This window comes from Pinus tabuliformis, chromosome 6 (genome assembly GCF_031772625.1).
Source record: "Pinus tabuliformis cultivar Carrire ecotype Pingquan chromosome 6, CPIR1, whole genome shotgun sequence".
Classification (NCBI taxonomy): Eukaryota; Viridiplantae; Streptophyta; class Pinopsida; order Pinales; family Pinaceae; genus Pinus; species Pinus tabuliformis.
In genome coordinates this window covers 729493436-729515879 of record NC_142292.1, presented here as the reverse complement: position 1 = coordinate 729515879, position 22444 = coordinate 729493436, and the positions used below count along the sequence as shown (strand labels likewise).

Below are 22444 nucleotides of genomic sequence, written 5' to 3'. Positions count from 1 at the left end.
CAGTGCAAAAGTTGACATAGTGCTCCAGGGGGCCGAATTTAGATAGGGAAAGTCCAACCAGAGATTGCCTCTGGGAGAAGGGTAATTCCCTTCAGTATTCTACTCAGATTTCTTGCTGCTTGGATTGCTCGTTGGGCATCCACAGATGCACTCAGATTTCACTGCTGCATAATAAAATAAACCCTCACTTTTGCTCTGGTTTTCCCAAGTTGGGTTTTTCTGGGGACATTGGTCCAAAAATAACTGTGTAAATTTATGTGTGTGCTAGTATTTTTTTCCAACGTTTATTTCTTTCGCAGTTTTATGTGTGTAGGTTGAAGTGTGAATTATTCAGTATTTGCTGTAGGAAATAGGAAATAAATTGGTAAATGTAATTAACAATTAGGAGAGTAATTTCCAGTTGTTGCAATCGGATTCGGGTTTTGGAATTTTCACATTTTATCGGAGTGCAGATGATCAGCCAGAGAGCTCCGTAGCGAAGGAAGAGGGAGTTTCGCAGTTCAGTGTGGGCAGTAGATCCAATCCCTAGACGTAGCACAATCACCTTGGCCAAGAGGCCGAATTTCTTGTGGAGATTTGATTTTTGGTAGTGTGAGGCAGAGAAATTCGATCTCTCCAGATGAAGGGATTCCAGAGGCAGAGGGAGCAGCCAATATTTTTCGCAGAGCAGGTCTGTAGGTGGATGCAGTAGTTTACTAGAGCAGAACTAGCGTCGGGTGGAAGGAGAGCACACACTGAGGGAAAAGTTTCCTCAGGGAACTTCTAGTCTCAAGAAGTTCGATTTCCCTTGCAGATCAAAAGTCGTTGTGTGCAGAGTTTCTCACTCCAAAAGGGAGTGTGAATAGCTGAGCAGAAGGGAAGAGGAGATTTTCGACATTTGTTGAGATGGCCACTGCTGGACTTCGAGATCAGGACAGGTTGGATGGTGCTTCCAACTATGTCATCTGGAAGGCAAGGATGTCCTTCCTTCTAGATGAATATGACCTGAAGACATTTATAGATGCAGTGATAGCTATCCGAACGGATGTAGATCAGTTGAAGGAGTACAGAAAGGAGTTGGCATGGGCGAAGAGGTTGATCCTTGATGGTGTTCGGGATCACATTGTTTTCCACATTGCTGGCAAAGGGATTGCTAGAGAAATGTGGGAGACTCTCACCATGCTATACCAGGGCACTTCCGAGTAGCGGAAGATGTACTTAGAGGAGAAGCTGAGATGCACTAGGATGCAGAAGGGGGAAGGCATAAACCGGTTCCTCACCAGGATTCAGGAGGTCCGGGATCAGTTGTCAACTTCTGGAACAATACCTCAACCCACAAAGCTTGTGAGATTGGCACTTAACAATGTCTCTGAGGAGTGGCAAGTCTTTGTCCAAAGCATATTGGGCAGAGACAAGCTACCAGAGTGGGACAGGATGTGGGTTGACTTGCAGCAGGAGGAGTTGAGACGAGCTCTAGTGAAGAGCTCCATCAGTGGCAACAACAGTGGATCGAAGCAAGTGAAGGAGGAGGAGAATGTGGCCCTCGCATCTAAGGGTCCTAGTCAAGGGCAGGGGGAGCAACGAAAGTAGAAGAATGACCTGTCAAAGGTCAAATGCTTCAGATGTGGTGAGCTTGGTCACTACATTACCTAGTGTCCTCTCAGAGAGAAGGATAAGGAGGAGAAGCAAGACCAACAGGGAACATCAACAGAGATCAATAGGCTGTCCTCTGGGCTGGAGGAAGACTTCGCCATGTTTGTTGACATACCCCTAGGAGTGAAGTGGGCTGACTTGGTGTTGTAGCCCAGAGTGCTACAGATGGGCATGATTCTTGAGGAGGTCCACCTATTGGATCAATACCTTGCTATAGGGGCCCACAGTTTTCAGTAGCAGAATGGATCAATGGTAGTAGATGCAGTCAGATACCAGAGTGACAGATGCGGAGTCTAGTTGTAGTCATATGTTGGGGAGCACAGTGCAGAATTGGGAGCAGTGCAGAGTCAGTAGCAACGCAGATGCCTTAGTGACAACACAGATACTAGCAACAGTCAAAGACTTGGGAGACAAATGCATCATACTGATCACAATTGATTCAGTATTTAGGATGCTTTTCAATTGCAGATGTTGAAGTTGCAACAACAACAGATGGAGAGGGAGTTGCAGTGTAGATGCAGTGTTGGCAGAAGTTCAGCAGGGTCAGCAGCAATACATATCCGCGTTGTGCAGTGGTTGGTGGGCAGCAGCAGGCAGACATCAGTAGCGTGATAGGAGATGATGTAGAGACAAAGAGCTGTCATAGGATGTGCAGTAGAGCATTAGAACACATTGTTTGCTAAGAGGGAGTGTTAGTTTTTGTAGCATTGGTTGTGTTCTAGCCTTAAAATTTTGTGGAGAGGCTAGAACGCATGAGATCTCCAAAACCCAGAAATCGTTTCTGGAAATTCCACCTAGAAATAACTTAATTAGATTATTAGTCAATTTTTAAATATTTCCTAAGTCCAAACTTAGGGAATATGACTAATTAATCAGAATTAATTAAGTCAAGGTGTGAATGTTCTAGAAACTCACATGGATTGACTTCAAGTTAATCCTAACCATCGATTAAGATCTAATCTTGGTTGTTGAAGTCTTGATAAAGGATTATAAGAAGAAGTCGATGGGGCTTGGAGAAATAACTTGAGCAGTTCGATTTCTTGGCAGATCGATTTCTAGAGTAGCAGTAATTAGTTGCCGGAGAGAGAGCTAGTGAGATCGAAGCAGTGAGAGAGGGGCATGGACAATGAACCAAAGGAAATATTTTCCAGATCCAGGGAGGCAACAAGTGAGTCGAATTATTCCAGAGAGGCAACGTTGAGGGACTGCACAGTTCTTTAGTCAGACATATTGATTTGGTGAGGAGAAAAATTCATTCTCAGTTCCAGAGGCCGGGAAGGAGTCCCAGAGAGTTGGAGAGACAATTTTCTCAGCTTCTAGAGGCGGAATGACTTCATCTGAGCCCTGTTCAAAGCAAGCCGTCCAGCTAGCTACGTAGAGGCTGACGCAGTGCTCCAAGAGGCCAAGTTTTGGCAGGGAAAGTCTAGCCAGAGATTGCTTGTGGGAGAAGGGTAATTCCCTCAAGTATTTTACTCGGATTTTCTTGCTGTTTGAATTGCTAGTTGGGCATCCATAGATGTACTCAGATTTCATTGCTGCATAGTAAAATAAACCTTCACTATTGCACCGATTTTTCCAAGTTGGGTTTTTCCAGGGACATTGGTCCAAAAATAACTGTTTGAATTTGTGTGTGTGTGCTAGTATTTCTTCCAACATTTATTTGTTCCGTAGTTTTATTTGTGTAAGTTGCGGTGTGAATTATTCGGTATTTGTTGTAGGAAACAATAAATAGATTGATAAATTTAATTAACAATTAGGAGAGTAATTTCCAGTTTTTGCAATAGGATTCAGGTTTCTAAATTTTCACATTTCTTGCTTCTCCTTTGGAATTTCCACTGGTATGGCCTCAACTTCTTTACCTATGACATCAAAATATTTTGTTTTCTCAATTTCAACCCTTTGTTCCTTTTGAGAAACAACAGAAGGATCTGAAGTGATTTGGTTGAAATTAAACTGAGAAAAATTCAAAAGTCTTTAACTGTTCAAATGAAATGTTGAGATGGAGACCCTTTTCTTTTAAGAAATTTTCCAACAAATTTTCCTAAACTTTTGCAATTGGTCTCTTGTTTCACTATTTAAGAGTTTGCCTCTTTCAACAGCCTGCTGAAAGTCATCAATATCTATAAAAATCTCATCAAAAGGGGGTTCTTGATGAGTAAAATTTTTCATATAGTTGACTGTTATATAATGACTGCTAATAATTCCACTAGGATCATAGTCATAATGAGGCAAAGAAAATAACCAAACTTCTTGAAGCTCTTTGGCTTCTTTGAATCCGTGCCCTCTGTCTCGGATACTTATGTCACCAAACTTGATTGGAAAATTAGGCCAGATTTTCTTTTGCAGTTTACTCAACTTTTTGGCTTGGCCATTTAAAACAACTTGATTAGCAACTTCTCTCAGAGCAAGCCTTTTCGAGATATATCGGGGCAGAAGGTGGGGACCAACCTCACTTCCAAAAAATTTGACATAAGAAAATAACTCCTCCACAAACCAATGACCAATTGACTCTAGGCCTTCTCTCAAATTCTGACTAATTCTGGGAGGTATTTTTCCAAACAGGATTTCATGGAAAGGAATCAAAATGTAATGACAGATATTGTAAAAATGATATTTAAAATTAGACTCCCACTAGATAGGAGCATAATTTTGGATGGGTAGTTGTTGATCAGACAGGTAGTTCCATTTCATGAGTGGGAATGGAACTGAGGCAATGACAATATCTATCAAATAGGCAGACATGTAGAAAATATGTTTGTAGCCGGGGGAGATGATAATGACAACTTTAATGAATCTGTGATATTCTGTGACAAGATCTCAACCCAGTTTAGATGTTTCTCCTCATTTAAAATGCTATGGATTATTGGAATCCATTTGATTTTACAATGCTTAAGATCTTGTTCCCCATATAATCTGGTTAGCATTTTGATAAGAAATCTTATGGGTTTCTTAAAAATAGCTATGGGATATTCCTTATTTGCTCTGAGCCTGAAACCTTGATTTTCTTCCCTTAACCAATCTTCAATCACTCTGTCATAACTCTCTCCACATTTCTTGAAGACATTGCTTTGAAAGTTCTTAAGGAAATCAACATTAAGGTGGATTTCTAGGGGACTGAGTTTATAGATAGTCGATAAGACTTCAACTTTCCATGAGGCTATGACAATTTGTTGATGGTCCGATATTGTTTGGGTTTTAATATCAACATGAGAGAAAATCCATGAAACCTTGTCATAATAAGGAAAAATTCTGGCCCTAACTGCTACTTTATGCAACTCTATTGCTCTGATTGCTTCAAAATTATTGTTTGTTTGAGAAGATCTTGTGTTGTTTAATCATTCTTTTTTCTCAAAGAAATCAAATATCTCCTTCCATCTCATCGTACCTGCTTTTTGTGTCTTGTAAGTTGAGTTTGAAATGAGGAACGGATTGAAGCTGTCTTCCTCTGGTAGCGAATTCTCCATCTCCTTAGTTTTCTCCCTTATCTACTCGATTTGTTGCTTTGCTGCTGGAGATTTTCCCTTTCTCCCCATTTTATGACCTATGAACAAAAACATAGCATATATAAGCTTTCCTTATTTAAAATTTGAAATTGAATTTAGAAATTTGTATAATATCATCCTTCTTACACAGAATTTCTGAAAATGGTATTGTTTTTCCTTAATTCAATCTTTCTTCGAACCAGGCTTACGAGAACAACATGCAGGTGAAATACTCTAAAAACTTAAGAATTTTGATTAGAAATACGAGAATTTAACGTGTTCATTAATTTCCCATAGAGTAAGGAAAGGAGAAAGGATCGGAGATATTAAATGAGGATTTAACAGAAAATCAATCAAACGTGAAACGAAAGAATTTTTAAAATTCTATTTCAAAAAGCGGACTACATGCAAGTCAAGAAAAATAATATTTTATTTGGATGGTCTTACAGTCGGGGGTCGGACAATCGGATGGTTTTTATTATTGTTGGTTTATTTCATCCCATCCTTGACTATACAATAGTCGGGTTTTGTCTTCAGGTTGAATGGTCAGGTAGTTGGGCGGTCTGACGTACTATTCACGAAAAAATTGTAAGTCGGCCCGACCTGCTAGTTGGGTGGTCGAATGGTCGGCTAGTCAGATGGTCAAAAGGTCGGGTGTTTTTATGGTTTTGTTTAAAAAGACCTTTTATAAATCTGACCTCCGACCTAAAACTTCAATTTTTTTTTAATTTTTTGGGTTGTTTATGAGAAACAAAAAGTTTGTTTAGGTCCTTTTGTTTTTATTTATTATTCATTTTTCTTATGTACAAAAGAAAAGAGGGTTGTTGTAAGCTTGGCAACACCGTCATAGGTAGACAATTCAGGTGTTTGTCTTAAACTTGAGCTTAACACCGACCTCAATAATTTTACTTTTGGAGCTTCATTTATAGGTGCTGCTCTTTTTTCTCTAGCTTCCTCCTCTGATCTGTAGTCATCTCTGACCTCAAGGTCTCATTGACTGCTTGTCTCCATGTCCTCTAAATGAGCTTGCAGCCTCTGTATCTCTTCTTGGAGTTCTGCATTAGCTATGGGTCTCCCTCCTCGACCTCGTGCTCTTCTTGCTCGCATAGCCATCTCCCTATACCATAGACAACAACACAAATGCCAAACATAGCTCTACCTCAAACGTGGCTCTGATACCACAAATTGATGGCAATGGACAGACCGAAAGGAAATTTGGACTCCAAAATGCAGTGCAAAAAATTCTAGCTGTAAGCGCAACGACATATTTTTGTAGCGCTTCAAAACTCGGTTTTCGGTCTTTTGGGATGGTGAAATGACATAGTCTCTGCAACTCAACTCTCCACAGTTTTAGCATGTCCCTCACACTCAGGGAATGATCTCCTCACGACTCTCCTCGTCAATGGTTACACTCTTGCTCACCAATGGTCCGTTCCAATCAAAAAGGGCGTGTCACTGTCCCAAAAATAGGGGCGTTGCGAAATGTTGAAAGGTCACAACAAATGGGACATGCATAAACGACCACTACTCAAGAATCAAATGTTAACAAGCATATAACATTACAGAGATGGTCACACGAATTCTGAAATGTAAATAAAATGCACACACACAGTTCGAGTGGAACCCAAAGAACAAAAAGGCAAATTGATGAATAAATATGCTACTGCACAACTTTCTTTTCATTCATTTGAGCCTACAGACTTGGAGGCAGGAGAAGAGATACCCTCCTCCCCATTCGATGCCTCTTTTATTCACAAACCTCAACAAATGGTTCATTTCCTCTTCTCTCCAAATGAGGGAAGTCGAAAAGACAACCATGGTGAGCTAATTATTACAATGGAAATAACTCTTAATTCCTAGACTCTTCGACTTACTCCCAATCCTACACTTACATTAAATATTTAGAATGCTAACAAAAACAACAAAATCGATTTTCCAACTCAACATGTGGCCAATCCACCACATTGTCAAGCTCTACTCCATTTCTTCATCACAAGCTCGGTCTAATGCTCTTGCATCACCTTCTAATATGCTTGCCATAACACATTGATATGAACCATATACATAACACATAATTGAGCAATAGAACAGATGCAAACAATAGAAATACGAGCTAATAGAACATACAAACTGCATGGAAATTTGATGCCATTGAATGCGAGCCAGTAGAATTATATTAGAGGATGCCTCTAAAGTGCATATGCGAGAGATTGAAGGATAGCGAAAGACCCGTGTATATAAGTGAGTCACCCAATGAAAATACTATTGAACCACCCTTATATGTATTGAGCCTCTGAGCCTTTTTCACACGATCATTGTATGTTTAACGATACAATATTTATAATAAAATTGTCATGCGAATAGGTACCTCATGGAGGCAAGTAGAGCATAACTTATGTCATAATTGTAATTTGCCATAATTTGTTTTGAGAATATTGGAGGGAGAATTCAAAATTTAATTTTTCATTTTAAATATATAAATGGTTGCCCAAATTTGTAGCATAATAAATAAAGTGCCCCAAATATATTAATACTAATATTTCTTTCTTTTGACTAAATTCTCTTTGGGGTAGATGAGCTTCTGTTTGGGGCAGTAAGGTTTCTCATGGAAATTTGTTCCATAGCTGTTCAAATTTCATCATCATAAGTTTCATCTCGGACATACAAGTTTGCTGCCTCATGTCTCATCTCGTCTCATTTCATCTCATCTCGTCACATAGAAGAAGAATAATCCACAATCGACAATAGGGAGATCGATTACATCCTCAAAACCCTACAAGTTTCTAGGTCAAGTTGCATGACCTACTTCTTAGCTTCATCAACAAGATATCCATTTCATTGCATCCCGTCTGAACTTTGATCATGAGTTGAAGAATGATGTCTTGATCTAAAGAAGAAGAATCATCATAGGGGAGCTCTGGTTTACACCCTATATACATGGAAAATAGGGGGAGATTAATCTGCCACCCTATATCTGATCGACAATAGGCAGGATATGTCTTACCATGAGAGGTAAGGATCATAGCTATCCTATTGTCTGTTGATCTTCCCAGCTTGATCCTTAAGAGTCAAGTAGTAGAACACATGCATCCACAACCTTGTGGGAGATACACACTTACCATGAGAGGTAAGGATCAGACACGCCCAAGGCACTTGTGGGAGATACACACTTACGACAAGTGGTAAGGATCAGTCACGCCCAAGATCCCTCAGCATTTGGTCAGATGGGTGGAAATTTAGGCAAGCCTAGCCCGTGGGTAGGATGCATATTGGGGTATACTCGGTAGGGGGAGGTACACACTTACCATTTTTGGTAAGGATGAAACACAACCCTACAACGACAATAGGGGAGATACAAACTTACCATGAGGTATGGATCATACACACCTATTGTCCATGAGTTCACTCAACCCCAATAGCCCCCCGACTCTATTCCTCTCTCTGGGAGCTCAAACAAGGGGGAAGAGTATAACTCGATGTTCTCGATTAGCCATGACCCTTTCCCGGGAGGGTCACATCCACTAGTTCAAGTTGCTCTTTGAAGACCAAGAGATTCCCTTTTGGCAAAGTCTTGGTGAGATTGTTGACAATTTGCTCATTTACTGAAGTCTGACTACTTCGATTCCAGAACAAATCTATATCGAAGTCTCAATGCCTCCTTTGCATCATGTCCCAGATATAATGATATCTAATTTCAGACTGCTTGGACTAGTCACAACACACAATATTCTTTGAAAGTCGAATCCCGTTCTTAATATCGTAATATGTCACAGTCATGTCCAACATAAGCTCAAACAACTCTCTAAGGAGCTTTCTCAATCAACACTATCTCACTACTAGTCATGCTAGCATCAATTTATTGCCTTCTGTACTCAAAGTAACAACCTTTAGTTTTTGGCTCATCTAGGAAATAATGGCAAACCTCAAGGTATAATAGCTTCTAGATGTGATTTTCTTGTCAACAACATTTTCAATCTTAGTCAGCATTTGTGTATCCATCAAGTTTCCGACAGTCTGTCAGTCCATGAATACTAATTTCATGTAGACGTCCAATATACATATCTAGGCTCAAAGTACACAATGCAAAACAAGGATCTATCTAATTGTATGCTCATCATGGGATCCATCAAATCTGAATATGAAGAGGAGTCTCTCTCAATTGCTTTAATGTAAACATCGTGCCAAATCTTTGTCAACATACTTCTCTTAACATGGAAGTCCTCATCATCCCTTCTAATTCTCAAGATGTTGATTATCTAAACTCACGTGTCAGCTCCCTCTAGGACTGAACACAGAGATGATCTAATCCTGTCATAAATAAATTGTCAACATATATAAACCAAATATTAGAGTCATATATGCAACCTTGAGGAGAGGTCGGTGTCCGCATTAGATGACCATCAATCCAAGTATGCCTTGACCTGAGGGCTTGCTTGAGTCCATATGAGACTTTCTTCCATTTGAATCTCATGTCATGTACCTTAAAGACTTTTGGTAGCTCCAGATATGCTTCTTCCTTAAGAACATCATGGAGGAAGCCCACTTCACGAACATCTGATAACAGAGCATTAAGCAACGAGAACCAAGATCTCATGATAGCCCTTTTCTGTTGAGAGCATATACCTTATCCTTGTTTAGTATCACAGACACATCTGCCACAACAATGTATTTGTCATTAAGAATAGTCCTTGTATAAAGGACATATTTCTTTCATCATCTCATCGGATTATTGCATTCAACATGATAGTCTATTCCCTTTCAATAGGAGACCTCTTCAATCATAGACATAAACTTGAGAGATAGGATCCTTCCTTCAAGGTCTAAGCTCTTTGTCCATTTAAGTGCCACTCTAATCATGGGATGGCTCGACATTCTTCTCAATCTCAATATAGAGGACTTGGTCCTCACACTTATTAGATGTACCTGTTGATCCCAGAATAAGAGCAAGAGTAGTAATAAAAAAGTAAACAAACATAATGAAAGTGTACCTACTGACGAGGTAGGATTGTCATCCCTTTTCTAGATAGGAGAGCGACTTCTTCATTATCCTGCATCAACTCCCACTTGGAGTTCACTCTTCCTACACCAAATCCTGCTTGGAGCTTACTCTTCCTGCAATACTCTACAACTTGATGATCCTCAAGATTGATCACATCCTCATCCAAAAAGTTAGTGAGAAAATCATTCAAATATCCATGCAGGAAGAATAAAGAATAGTCCAAAAATGATAAATCTAAACAAGAATAGTGTCATAAATAAAATAAGTCTTGAAATTACTTATCTTTGATGAGGATTGTAGGAAGATATCAACTCCCTCTTGATCCAACCTTCGTGAGTCACCACAATCCATCAACCATATGTCAATGTTGTCTTCAGAAGGGTTGAATCCTCATGAGTACCACGTGTATCCTTTATCTTCTTTCATTGGTAGCCAAGTCCAATCACCAATGTATATGATGACCACTGAATCTACAACATACCCTTCTCCTAGGGTTTCTCTGAATCTATCATGGGCTTCTCACTGATCATGTCATATTAGGGAATTTCACTCTAGGGTTTCTCTAAATTTGTCAGATCCTTGAATAACGGAATGGCATCTTGCAGTTCATATCATATCAAGAAGTTACGAGGGTTCCATTGTTTTAGGCTTTTACCATATCCAAGGCCACTTCGAGGGTTTCTCACAAACCCTAACCTCAATTGTAAGAACAAAGGTTTCCAAGGGTTTCCTTCAAACCCTAACATTCTTTTAGGTCTCTTCCATGCTCATCCCTTTCACTCTGCTCATGAACTTTATCATGGGTGTCTTCATGGGGGGCGATCTCAATAACTTTTCTTCAACGCAACTCTGATACCATGCTAATTTTTAGGGCTCGATGGTTCTCTACTGTAGATAATTGCATTTTTGACCTTTTCATTAATTTCACATTTCATTTTTCCATATAACATTCACCACATATCATATCATCATTAGCAATTGTGTAGAGAGAACAATGAACATCAATAATGCAACAGAACAATAAAGAACAACAGAAGAAGACTTGGGAAAAACCCCACCAGGGGGAATACCCAGCCAAATTCTTCTTCTATTACATAGATTGATCGTTCAACCTAGATAGAAAATCCAATGTGACACATCAAACATATTAGGACAGTTAGTGCCAACTAGGATCATACATGATCCACATATGTCAAACTACATCGAGCCAAGTATATCACTATCACAAGAGTTGCCATACATCCCCGTCATTGTCATACATCACTGTCATCAAAGTTACTACCTTGTCACTACTATCAAGGTCACTATCTGTTGAAGAATGTAACTAGGTTTGGTCTTCATAATTGTATTTGAGTCATAATGAAATGTATTTATCGAAAGAAAGAAAAAGGAATTATTATTATTATTACTATGACTTATTAAAGCATGGGTTTCATGCTTGGGTCATTATGTTTTAGGTCAAAGTCTGTTGATTTGGGGTAGCATCAAATGTGCTCTAGCCACAAAATTTGGTAGAGAGGTTGGGGCACATGAGATCTCCAATACCCAGAAAGGGTTTGGGCAAATTCTAAACAGTTCAGGAGATATTAAAATAATTAATATTTTTAATGGAGTCCCTAAGTCTAAACTTAGGGAAAATTAAAATATTAATGTGAATTAATATGAAACTGTGTTAGAATGGTCCAAAAGACATGGATCAAGCTAGATCTAATCTTAGCCGTTGATTAGGGACTTAATCTCGGCTGTTGATATGTCAATGAGAAAAGTATAAGAGGAGGCTTGAGGGTCACTTGGAGAATGCACAAGAGTGATCAGTCATTCTACTCTCTAGAGCGGGGTTTGCTAAGTGAGATAGAATTAGTGATTGGGAGTTGCAGCTGAGGGGCATTGAGTACAGAGAGACAGAGAGGCAAAGATAGTGTCGAGAGAGCAGTGCAGCAATGAAACAGGAATCGCCGATTCCGGCGATTAATCGCGAGTGAAAGTCGGATCGGCCGCTAAAAGTCCCGTTTCGAATCTGGGCGAGTCAACTCGCGTTGACCGAGTTTAACTCGTGGTCAACGCGAGTTTGACTCGCGATTTATGCGATTTCTGCGATTTCTGGCGATTTTAACGAGTCCCGCCAAATTGGAATAGGGTTTTCGCGGGTTCCGGTTTGCCGCGTTTTCGTTTATAACATTCCCGTGACTTGTTTAACTGTTTTAACGCTGATACATTGCCGCTTTTGCGTTGATAGCATTCCCGCAGCCTTCGAAGCACATTCCCTGCCGAACGACGAAGCCTGGACGAAGCCGCATTCGAACTTCGAAGCACCCTGCCGAACGACGAAGCCTGGACGAAGCCGCATTCGAACTTCGAAGCACAGTCCCTGTCAGTGAAACTCAGGTCACAGTTTGGCGATTAAGTGTGAGGTATGCAATGCGCATTAATAATAAGAAGCATTGATCTATTGAATCGACTGTCCGAGGCTTGGGTACCGGTAGCTACCGTAGCTTGCATCGCATTTTGATTTGATATACGTGTATCACTGAGTCTACGTGTATCGCACTGAGTCTTGAGTCCTTACGACGTAGACTTCCTTTGATCTAAGTTTCTAACTCCTCAAAACTTCAACGATCATTTGCTTCTTTCATTCCTGTGCACACTGTAAAGATTCATGACTGTGTCACTGTAATGATCACCGAAGTCTTCAGGGATGCCCGAGTTCTGTGAATCTGTTCACTGTAATCAGTGAATCACTTACCGAAATTGCAGAGGATCCAAATTTATAAACTTCTGTTACAACTTACCCATACAAAATCATCAAACTTCTCACTGTAACTGTGATGCGAAATTCTCAGAGACAGATCCGAATTTTCCTTTGTCTCTCTGTTATGATCCGAGCTTCCTTTATAATAAATATATCCTCAGTGCCAGACTCTATATATATATATATATAGTAGAGATCCACAGAGACAATAAACCCATCACAGAGAATTCATAGCTCTGAGATTGATAATCTTAAAGCAAGCAAACTGTGTATTAAATCACAAAAGGAACAACGCTTATGTTCAATCAAGAGACTGCTCATACAATTGAGATACTGTGCCAATATGTCGAGACTGTGATCATTCATCATACCAATGAGTCCAGAGTCCAAAGTTTGATGACTGTCCACTCTGGAATCTGCAATAGGATGCTTTCACAAAACAGGTCCGAGGTATGTAAGTTGTGAGGAATGCTCTGTCATTGAAATACACTCCCTAACACCAGATCCATGATTCCATACACTGCTGATTCAAGTTTCAACAGAGACCATATTTCTATCAGCAAAACCTGAATACTGTACAAGCCTACAAGGCTTCTTTCATGACTATCTTGGTTCACACCAGAGGAGTGAAATGTATGAGAATTTGATCCATATACAGATGACCAATGCTCTACCCATACTACCCAGTCAGAGTTACAGATATGAGTGTTTTGTCCATCTGTCTTCATTTACTTTTTTAAATTTCTAGCATATTTTAAATTTTTGGATGATTTTTAAATTTGATTTTTTCTTGTCTTTCACAGGAGCCACAAATTAAATAGAAGCCGGACTCCAAATCTTAACAGAAGCCACAAATTAAACACAAGTTCAAAGCAACAACAATGCCGAGAGAGAAGGACTTTGCTTGGGCTTATTGTGACAGGATTCCCGGAGACCCCAGGCTCCTTTGTAAATTTTGCAAAACAAAATGTAGTGGAGGCATTTATAGGTTCAAGTTCCACCTTGCACAAATAACTGGCCATGATATAGGTATTTGCGACAAGGTTGACGACAATGTCAAACACCAAGCAGCCTTGGCCCTTGAAATGTTAGAGCAGCATAATGCCAAGAGAGCAAAGCAAACTGCTGAAATAGGAAATGTTGGAGTTGATACTTTTTCTGCCACTAGCCCCATGTCACCTCAATCTGCTGAATCCTCAATGTCGTTCCCAAGTTTTCCACACATGCCTCCAAGGCCAAGTCAAACTCAAAGCCATGCCAGTCCTTCAACTCCTTCCTTGAACACTGGAGGTGGAAACATAAACGCCTTTTTTGCTCCCCGCACAAAACCCGGTTCCCAACCTACCTTGGATGGCACTGGTTGGAAAAAAAATATCCATAGTCAGGCAAGGAAGGCCATTGCTAACTTTTGGTACTATTCTGACATACCTTTCCACTGTGCCAGAAGTCCTTATTGGCAAGCTATGATTGATGCAATTGCTCTTGCAGGTCCAGGGTTCAAAGCCCCTACATCAGAGAGCCTTAGGACAGATATGTTGTTAGAGAGTGTTGAAGATGTCATGCTTGTGCTAGATGAGTTTCGTTCATCATGGGTTGAAACAGGGTGCACCATCATGAGTGATGGATGGACAGATCAGAGGAATAGAACTTTAATAAATTTCCTTGTATCTTGTCCCGCAGGCACAATGTTTCTCAAGTCAGTGGATGCTTCAGATAAGGTTAAGACTGCCCAACTTATCTGTGAAATGATGGAGGAAGTCGTTCAAGAAGTGGGAGAAGAAAATGTTGTACAAATTGTCACCGATAATGCAGCGAATTATATGGCTGCTGGTAGACTTTTTGAGATGAGGCACCCCACTATTTTTTGGACCTCTTGTTCTGCCCATTGCATAGATTTAATGCTTGAGGACATTGGTAAGCTTCATTGGATACATGAGGTTGTGGAGAAGGCAAAATCCATAACCAAATACCTATACAACCACACTATTGTCCTAAACGCTATGAGAATATACACTGAAGGTAAAGAAATTGTTCGACCTGCAGTGACTAGATTTGCAACAAATTTCATATCTTTGCAATCTGTGGCTGAGCAAAAGATAAATCTGAAGAGGATGTTCTTGGGACCTGAGTGGATGGGATCTAAACATTCCAAGACCCCTGAAGGCATCGAAATTGCTGCACTTGTGTTTAATGATGGCTTCTGGAAAGATGCTGAAGAGATTATTGCTGTGACGGAGTCCCTTGTTAGAGTTCTCAGGTACTTTTAGTCTTTTAACTTTTTCATTTTTTAAATTTCATTTCAAGCTTCTTTTTATTTACAATGTTTCATATTTCTTTAAATTTGAATGCTTGAACTTTCAGGATGGTTGATGGTGACAAACCCGCTATGGGTTACATTTATGAGGCGATGGATCTCGCAAAGGAGGCCATCAAAAGAAGATATGGGGATGATGAGACAAAGTATATGCCTCTTTGGGACATTATAGATGCACGTTGGGATAGGCAATTGCATTCCCCCTTACATGCTGCTGGGTACTTCTTAAACCCACAATATTTTTATGATAAGAGCAAATTTAATGAGGATGGGGAGGTTGGCAGAGGACTTATGACATGCTTGGAAAGGTGCTTCCCTGATCCAGAACAACAAAGTCGTGTCTTTTCCCAACTACAAGATTATAGGACACCATCTAAATTGTTTGCCTATACCAGTGCTATAAGACAAAGGTCAAAGATGTTGCCAGGTACCCAGCTTGAAGGCTTCATCAATTCATTAAATTTGTTTAAACTTTATTTTGTATGTTAAATGTTTTATTAAATTTTATTTTCTTTTTAAGTTTTTACTATTTACTAATTTGGTACTTCTAGTCTTCTACTCACAAACCCTTACCACTTGCTAGGTCTTTGGTGGCAAAACTTTGGTAGTGATACGCCATATTTGAAGAGATTTGCCATTCGAATCTTAAACCAAGCATGCAGTGCTTCAGGTTGTGAACGCAACTGGAGCATGTTTGAGAAAATACATTCTAAGAAGTGCAACCGATTGACACAAAAGCGCTTGAATGACCTTGTATTTGTCCATTACAATCTACGACTTCGCAACAAACAAATACAAGGTGAGATTCGAGAGCTTGAATTTGAAGGTTTCATAATCTAGTTCGTACTTTAAAAGTTTAAAGTTCAAACTTCAAAGTGAAATTTTAATTCACATTTCAATTTTCAATGTCTCATGATAATGACAGGTATTGATCATTCACCAATTGACCTTGAAGAGTTAGATTTGCAAGCTACAAATGCGGCAGAATGGGTTCAATTAGATGAGCCTCCTCTTTTCAGCCTTCATGACTTGGAGAACTTTGAGAGTCAAGCAAGCGAAGGAGCGGGAGGAATTGCTTCTAGTTCTCACTCTTAAGAGTCTTAGACTCTTAGTTGCTGATTTTTTTCTGATTAGTATGCAGTTTTTTACTTTTTTGTAAACTTTTAGAAGCATATGCTTCTAAGGACTCAAGACTCAGTGCTTTGGATCATGTGTGGACTCATAACATATATGAGATACTTATTTATTCATGATATTTTGGACATCTATTGATATTATGCATTGTTTGGACATACCTTTATCCAATATTAATGAAAAATGGTTTTTTTAATTCAATATATGTGTATATTTTTATTTAATGAATTTGCCGATTTTTTCCCGATTTTTTCCCGATCCGATTAAAACTTTCGCTCTTTTGGCTCGCCGATTTATTGCCGATTCCGTGTCTGGTAACATTGCAGTGCAGTAGCCGGGGAGAGTGACACAGAGCCAGCCAGGGCTCACACAGGGGTAGCCGGGAGCTGTGCAGAGCCTCAGAGAGGCTAGCGTTCTTGATGCAGAGGGCTGACACAGGGCCTCTTAAGGCTGACGTAGACCCATCCGGGGTGACGCAGGGCCAATGCTGGGCAGAGAGGGGCTGATGCAGTTCAGAGAGAGGCTGACGTTGGGGTTTCTGGGGCAGATTGGTGCTGAGAGCTGCCGGAAGGATTATCCAGGGTTTCAGCGAGGAGATTTGTCAGTTTCAGAGAGGTATTATTGCCAAGGAAATTCTTTGTTGGGTAGGCCAGTTTTGGCACCCAGATTGTACTCTGATATTGCTTAATAAGAAAACCCTTAGATAGCTGCATCGGTTTTCCCACAGTGGGTTTTTCCTTGGACATTGGTCCAAAAATAATGGTGTCATATGGTGTGATTGTTTCTGTTTCCTTTAGTTGCTGATCTGTAATATGTTGAGCATGCACTAGTGTTTATTTTCAGTATTTACATTGTAAATAACTTATTAAGCAATATAACAAGTAGGTAGGAATAAATCAGATAAAGTGCATGGAGGGTTTCTAACTAAGTAGACTTAGAAGCTTCAACAAAGTCCCCATTAAGGACTTCTAGGTTTCATACTAAGTCATTAGAGTCATTGTCCATTTAATGAGACCCTTCTTGGGCTTTTGAATTATGTAAAAAGAATTATTATTGAGTAAAATAAGTCATTTGTCACCTCCATACCAAGTCGGCCTTTCCCTGATCAAGTCGGCGTACATGAGGGTAATTCGTACTCCAAAAGAGGCTATATACAATGCAGTTCAACTTATTTGGAGATCACTCACTTACATAAGTTTGATATCCAAGAAGAGGCAGCAGAAAAAGTGCAAAGTTGCAAAAGGAGGAAATTTGCTGGAGAAGGAAAAATCGAAGTTTTTGGATTGTCTCTCTCTCACACGTGTGGATTTACTAGGCTACTTGCTAGAAGGACGAAGTTATTGCTGGGTCAAAGTTGTGCTGGATCGAAGTTATGTTGTTAGGGATGTCGAAATTCGGTTGTTGCTTCTATGTCGAAGTGCTGCTTCAAGAACGAAGTGCTGCTTCAACATCGAAGTGTTGCATCTAGGTCGAGGTTCAGTTGCTATTGCCAAGTCGAAGTTGTTGCTGAAAGGTTATCATCTGCAGAAGAAGGGAATGGGTTGAGTTGGTGATTGAAGGAAACCCGTGTCTAGGTCAAGGAGTCTTGTATCATCTCGTGAAATTATGAACGGAAGAGGTGTTGACTGGGTTTTCCCCTAGATAGGGTTTTTCCCTGGCTGTCCGCCTACATCTGATGTCTTTGATCTTCATGTTATGGTTTTGTAATTGCTTGATGAACTAAGTTAAAATAAGAACACAAGAAAGTTAATACGAACATAAGAGTATCACAAGTAACTATCAACATAAATAAAATCTTTCTGCCTTTTTGATTTTCTAACATGGTATCAGAGCTAAGGTGAATAAGAAGGAAAAAGGCACCCTGAAGATCTATTGAAAGGAGAATAAGAGTTTTAAGAAGTTTGAATAAGGGTCATCAAGGAAAAGGAGAAATCAAATTAGAAGGAACATCTAATTACAAGGCATGGAAAAAGAGGATAGATCTCATCCTTAAGAAGAATAAAGTCTTGGATCTAGTCAAAGGAAAAGTAAAGAAGCCTACAAATGAGTGAAGTGACACATAAAAGGAAAAATTCAGAGAAACAAAGATATTGGCCATGACCCTAATGGTGGATGGAATAAAGGATAAGCTCATCCCATATATATCCAACATAGATTTCGCTAAGGAGATGTATGAGGCATTATCCAAATCAGTGTTGATAATATCGGTATCGGGAAAATATCGGCGAGGGTCCAGAAAATATCTTATCGGCAATATCGGCGAAAATATCAGCAAAATATCGGCAAAGATCGGCAAGCATAAAAAATGCATAATATATTCATTTTTTAAAGATTTTTAAATATATAAAACAATAACAACATGAAATAAACGCATTGGCACATAAATATGAAGAAAACACTGATATATATGATGTCAAATAGAAATGATACATCAAAAGTGATACCAAATCCTGCTGATCCCTGATAATTGTCCATTCAAGGACTCAAATGTGGAGAACCAATACAAAATAACATCACATATATAAAAGTATCTCATCATCATGAGTTATATGTAGCATAACAAATAAAACTAGCAGCTATCTATCTGAAATAACTGCCCTCTCCCCCTTTTACGGGAAAACATGATGGGCTGTTTGCCAGGCCTGCCCCTAGTAGTAGGAGGCCCTAACCCTGCCTCTGCACCTAATGTCAAATAATGAGTGCTAGGTATGGGGCTATGCTCTCCTATATCTATAGCAGATGGTGTTGATGTTGATGCTCCTGCAGTGTCCTCCTCCTCCTCCTTTGAGTGTTGCTGCTCCTCTGACTCCGAGTACTCCTCTTGCTGCCCCTGATCTAATGGATCATCTGCCACTGGCTCTAACCATGAAGGTGACTCCTCCAAGAGGGGCTCCTCAGACTCCACCCTCCACGGAGACAATACATCAATATTGTCTAAGCTAAGTCACATGACACGAGGACACAGAGACACAGAGGACACGTAAATACGAGTATTCAATACGAAATGCAACGACCTAGAAACAAGACACGGGGGACACATTTTATATATATATATATATATATATATATATATATATACATATATATATAGATACCGAAATATAGTTTTGTATCCATATTAAATTGCAGGTTGCAGCTTATCTAATCAAATTAAAATATAATTACTTCTCAAAGTTCATAGTTCACTTTAAAAAAATAAATAGAATCAAAATTTACTATTTAGAAATTAGAACGTGATATGCTTGGTCTTGATTCTTGAATATTCAATGTTCATTGTTCATGTACAACTTACAAGCACATAAGAAAATAACTAAAGTCTAATCCTATTGATTTCCTCTGCCCCTCTTGCGAGAAAATGCCACAGCTTTCCCTTTCCCTCTAGATGTAGATGCTGGTGCTGGTGGAGTTGGCAGTGGAGTTTGTTATGCTCTAGAAGCTGAAGAACTAGAAGTAGGAGCTATAGGAGGTAGACCACGTCCTCTACTGGTGGCAGGGGTAGCCCCGGCAGGTGGTGTCACCTGGAAACATTACAATCTCCCAATCCTGAAATCCTAAAAAACTGATAAGTCTGCTGCATTTTGAATGAAATCTAAAATTCTACTTTCTCCATATGAAATCCAATGAGGCCGGAACCACTCTCAAACATCCTGAGTCATTTCATGCTAATGTTAAAAATTTAAGTAAAAGGATGAAAATGAAGATTAAGGAGAATGTCACTTTTACTTTAAGAATTTAACATTACCATGAATAACATATCAATACTAGGGCCTAGAACGCTCAAACCCTTCTTGGCAGCAACCACATAGCTCTCCCCTTCCTTCTCCAGCAATCAGAAATGAAAATGATATGAAAAAAAACCAAAATCAGATTTTTATAGGCCATGCAGAAATTTGTTATAGTCACCGAGCGATTCGATCGTCACGCGATATTTTCTAAAATATCGGCGATATTTCGGAAATCGCGCGATATTTTCAAAAGCCGAAAATATCGCGATATTTTGTCGGCAATATATCGGCTTGCCGAAAATATCGCGATATTTCCGAATATCGCCGATATTATCAACACTGATCCAAATTATTCACAATCAAGAATCTTGGTCAAATAGCAAGTCTGAAGAATGAACTGAGAACTATAAAGATGACAAAGGAAGACGTTGTGGCATCCTTCTTTCTAAGAATAGCTAGAATGAAAGATGAAATCTAGGCAATCGATGATATAGTACTTGAAAATGAGCTTGTAATCACTACACTTCTAGGATTACCAACATCTTGGAGTGCCTTTTCATCAGGTCTCAACAGTTGGAAGGAAACTCCTACATTCGAACAATTATGGAATGCATGCAGTCAAGAAGAAGTCAGAATTTCATTAGTAAGCAACAAAGAGAATGAAGAGGAGAAAGTTTCAAATGCCTATTCCACTCATCACAAGAACAAAGGAACCTTCAAGAAGTCTAAAGGGCCTAGAAGGAAGATAGACCTATCAAAGATTGAATGCTACAATTGTCACAAGATGGGTCACTATAGAAGCGATTGTCTTGAGAATCCGAGAAATAGAAAGAGAAATAGGGATCAAGCAAATGTTGCCGAAGAAGGATCTCCAAAGAAGAACAAGGCTGGAGAATCAGAAATAAAGGACTTCTACTTCCAAGTCACTCTACTCTTAAGTTTTTGAATTGTTTTGTATTTTGATTTTTAGTACTTATAGGTTTAACATGTTTTGGAAAAACATTGTTGAATTGTTTTGTTAAAGTTATAGGTATCCCTCGAGATTGGATTAAGAGGGAGCCCTCACCATTTTTCCAAAGATAAGTATCTTACTCCTTGTATTATCTTTTATATTTGGTTTTCCTTTTCTTATCTAGATGTGTTTATACTAGATGCTAATGACATTTTTTTTATATTTTCCTTGTTTAGGGAAAGTTCGCTGATATGCTCAAGGGCTATGGAGAAGATCGCTTAAGACAAAGCATTGAGATTGATGTCCTGTAAGGTTTGTCTAGAAAACAACTCAAAGGTATGTTTTAGATCATAACTTTTGTTCTCTCTATGATAAAGTTATATTCATTTAAATCTGCTTGACATTACTAACAAGTGTTATGTCTAGGACTTTTGAATCATAGAGATTCTTGTTTGGGTAATTAATCATTAGATTGAATCTACTCTCATTAAAACATCATGTTTGTGGAACCCTAAAAGGTTCTCTATTAAAACCCTAACCTAAGGGTATGCTAATGTGAAAAACCCTAGTCTACTTAGGGTTACTGATGAAATCTAGAATATACTATTCTTTTGATGTTTGGGGTTTTGATGGTATGTTTTAGACCAAAAGCTTTGTTCTCTTCGTGATAGAGGTATATTCATTCATTCAAATAAATCTGCTTTACATCACTAACAAGTGTTATGTCTAGGACCTTTGTATCTTAAAGGTTCTTATTTTGGGAGATTAATCTTTAGATTGAATCTACGCTCATTAAAATCATCATGTTTGTGGAGCCCTAATAGGTCTTATGTAAAACTCTAACCTAAGGGTATGCTAATTTGAAAAACCCTAGTCTAGTTAGGGTTACCGATGAAATCTAGAATATATTATTCTTTTGATGTTTGCGGTTTTGATGGTAATGTCATGTTTAAACTTTAGTATTATTATGGAAACCCTAGTCTTTTAGGGTTGGCTAGACCTTGAGATTTTGGTAACTTAAGGTTTATGAACAAAACCCTTATATATTGAGAGTAATCTCCTAGGAATGAAACCCTAGGTGTATGTTTGTCCGTCTAATCAAAACCCTAGCCTAATCAAGATCATTATATGTTTGACTTTAAATGTATTGATATTTGTGTCTTGGGTTTGTCCAATATATGTTATGATATGCTTGTGCATGATTATCCTAGATATGTATATGTGCTAACCTATTTGTTGATAAGTTCTAGGGTTTGCAACTAAGCCCTAGTAGAAGTTTGATATTCTAGGATATGGCAATATTGTTTCCATTATGATAAAATCTAAGGTTTATAACAAACTCTAGTAGAAGTTGGTTATTTAGTTGAAACCTTAGATTGTGTTGTGATTGTTTTTTATTGTTGACATCTAAGGCTTAGTGTCTCAACAATGGAATCTAGGGATTGCATTAAATCCTA

At 39.0% G+C, this 22444-nt stretch overlaps 2 protein-coding genes across 2 annotated transcripts in view; both read left to right on the top strand.

Annotated features, from left to right (window-relative positions):
* Positions 1-22444, top strand: part of LOC149260776 (kinesin-like protein KIN-7O) — a 162230-nt gene that overhangs the window by 31034 nt on the left and 108752 nt on the right. The gene's annotated exons all lie outside the window — the stretch shown is intronic.
* LOC149260778 (uncharacterized) lies at positions 14963-15735 on the top strand. Its single transcript, XM_089380661.1, has 2 exons — positions 14963-15119; positions 15224-15735. Exons 1-2 carry the CDS (start codon positions 14974-14976, stop codon positions 15663-15665), a joined length of 588 nt encoding a protein of 195 aa, XP_089236787.1. The 5' UTR covers positions 14963-14973; the 3' UTR covers positions 15666-15735.

What these genes read in the sequence shown, in the direction of transcription:
- LOC149260778 (XM_089380661.1), top strand. Translation starts at nt 14,974, where the DNA reads ATGTTCTTGGGACCTGAGTGGATGGGATCTAAACATTCCAAGACCCCT. An exon ending in TCCCTTGTTAGAGTTCTCAG is followed by an intron (nt 15,120 to 15,223) that starts GTACTTTTAGTC and finishes TTGAACTTTCAG; the next exon opens with GATGGTTGATGGTGACAAAC.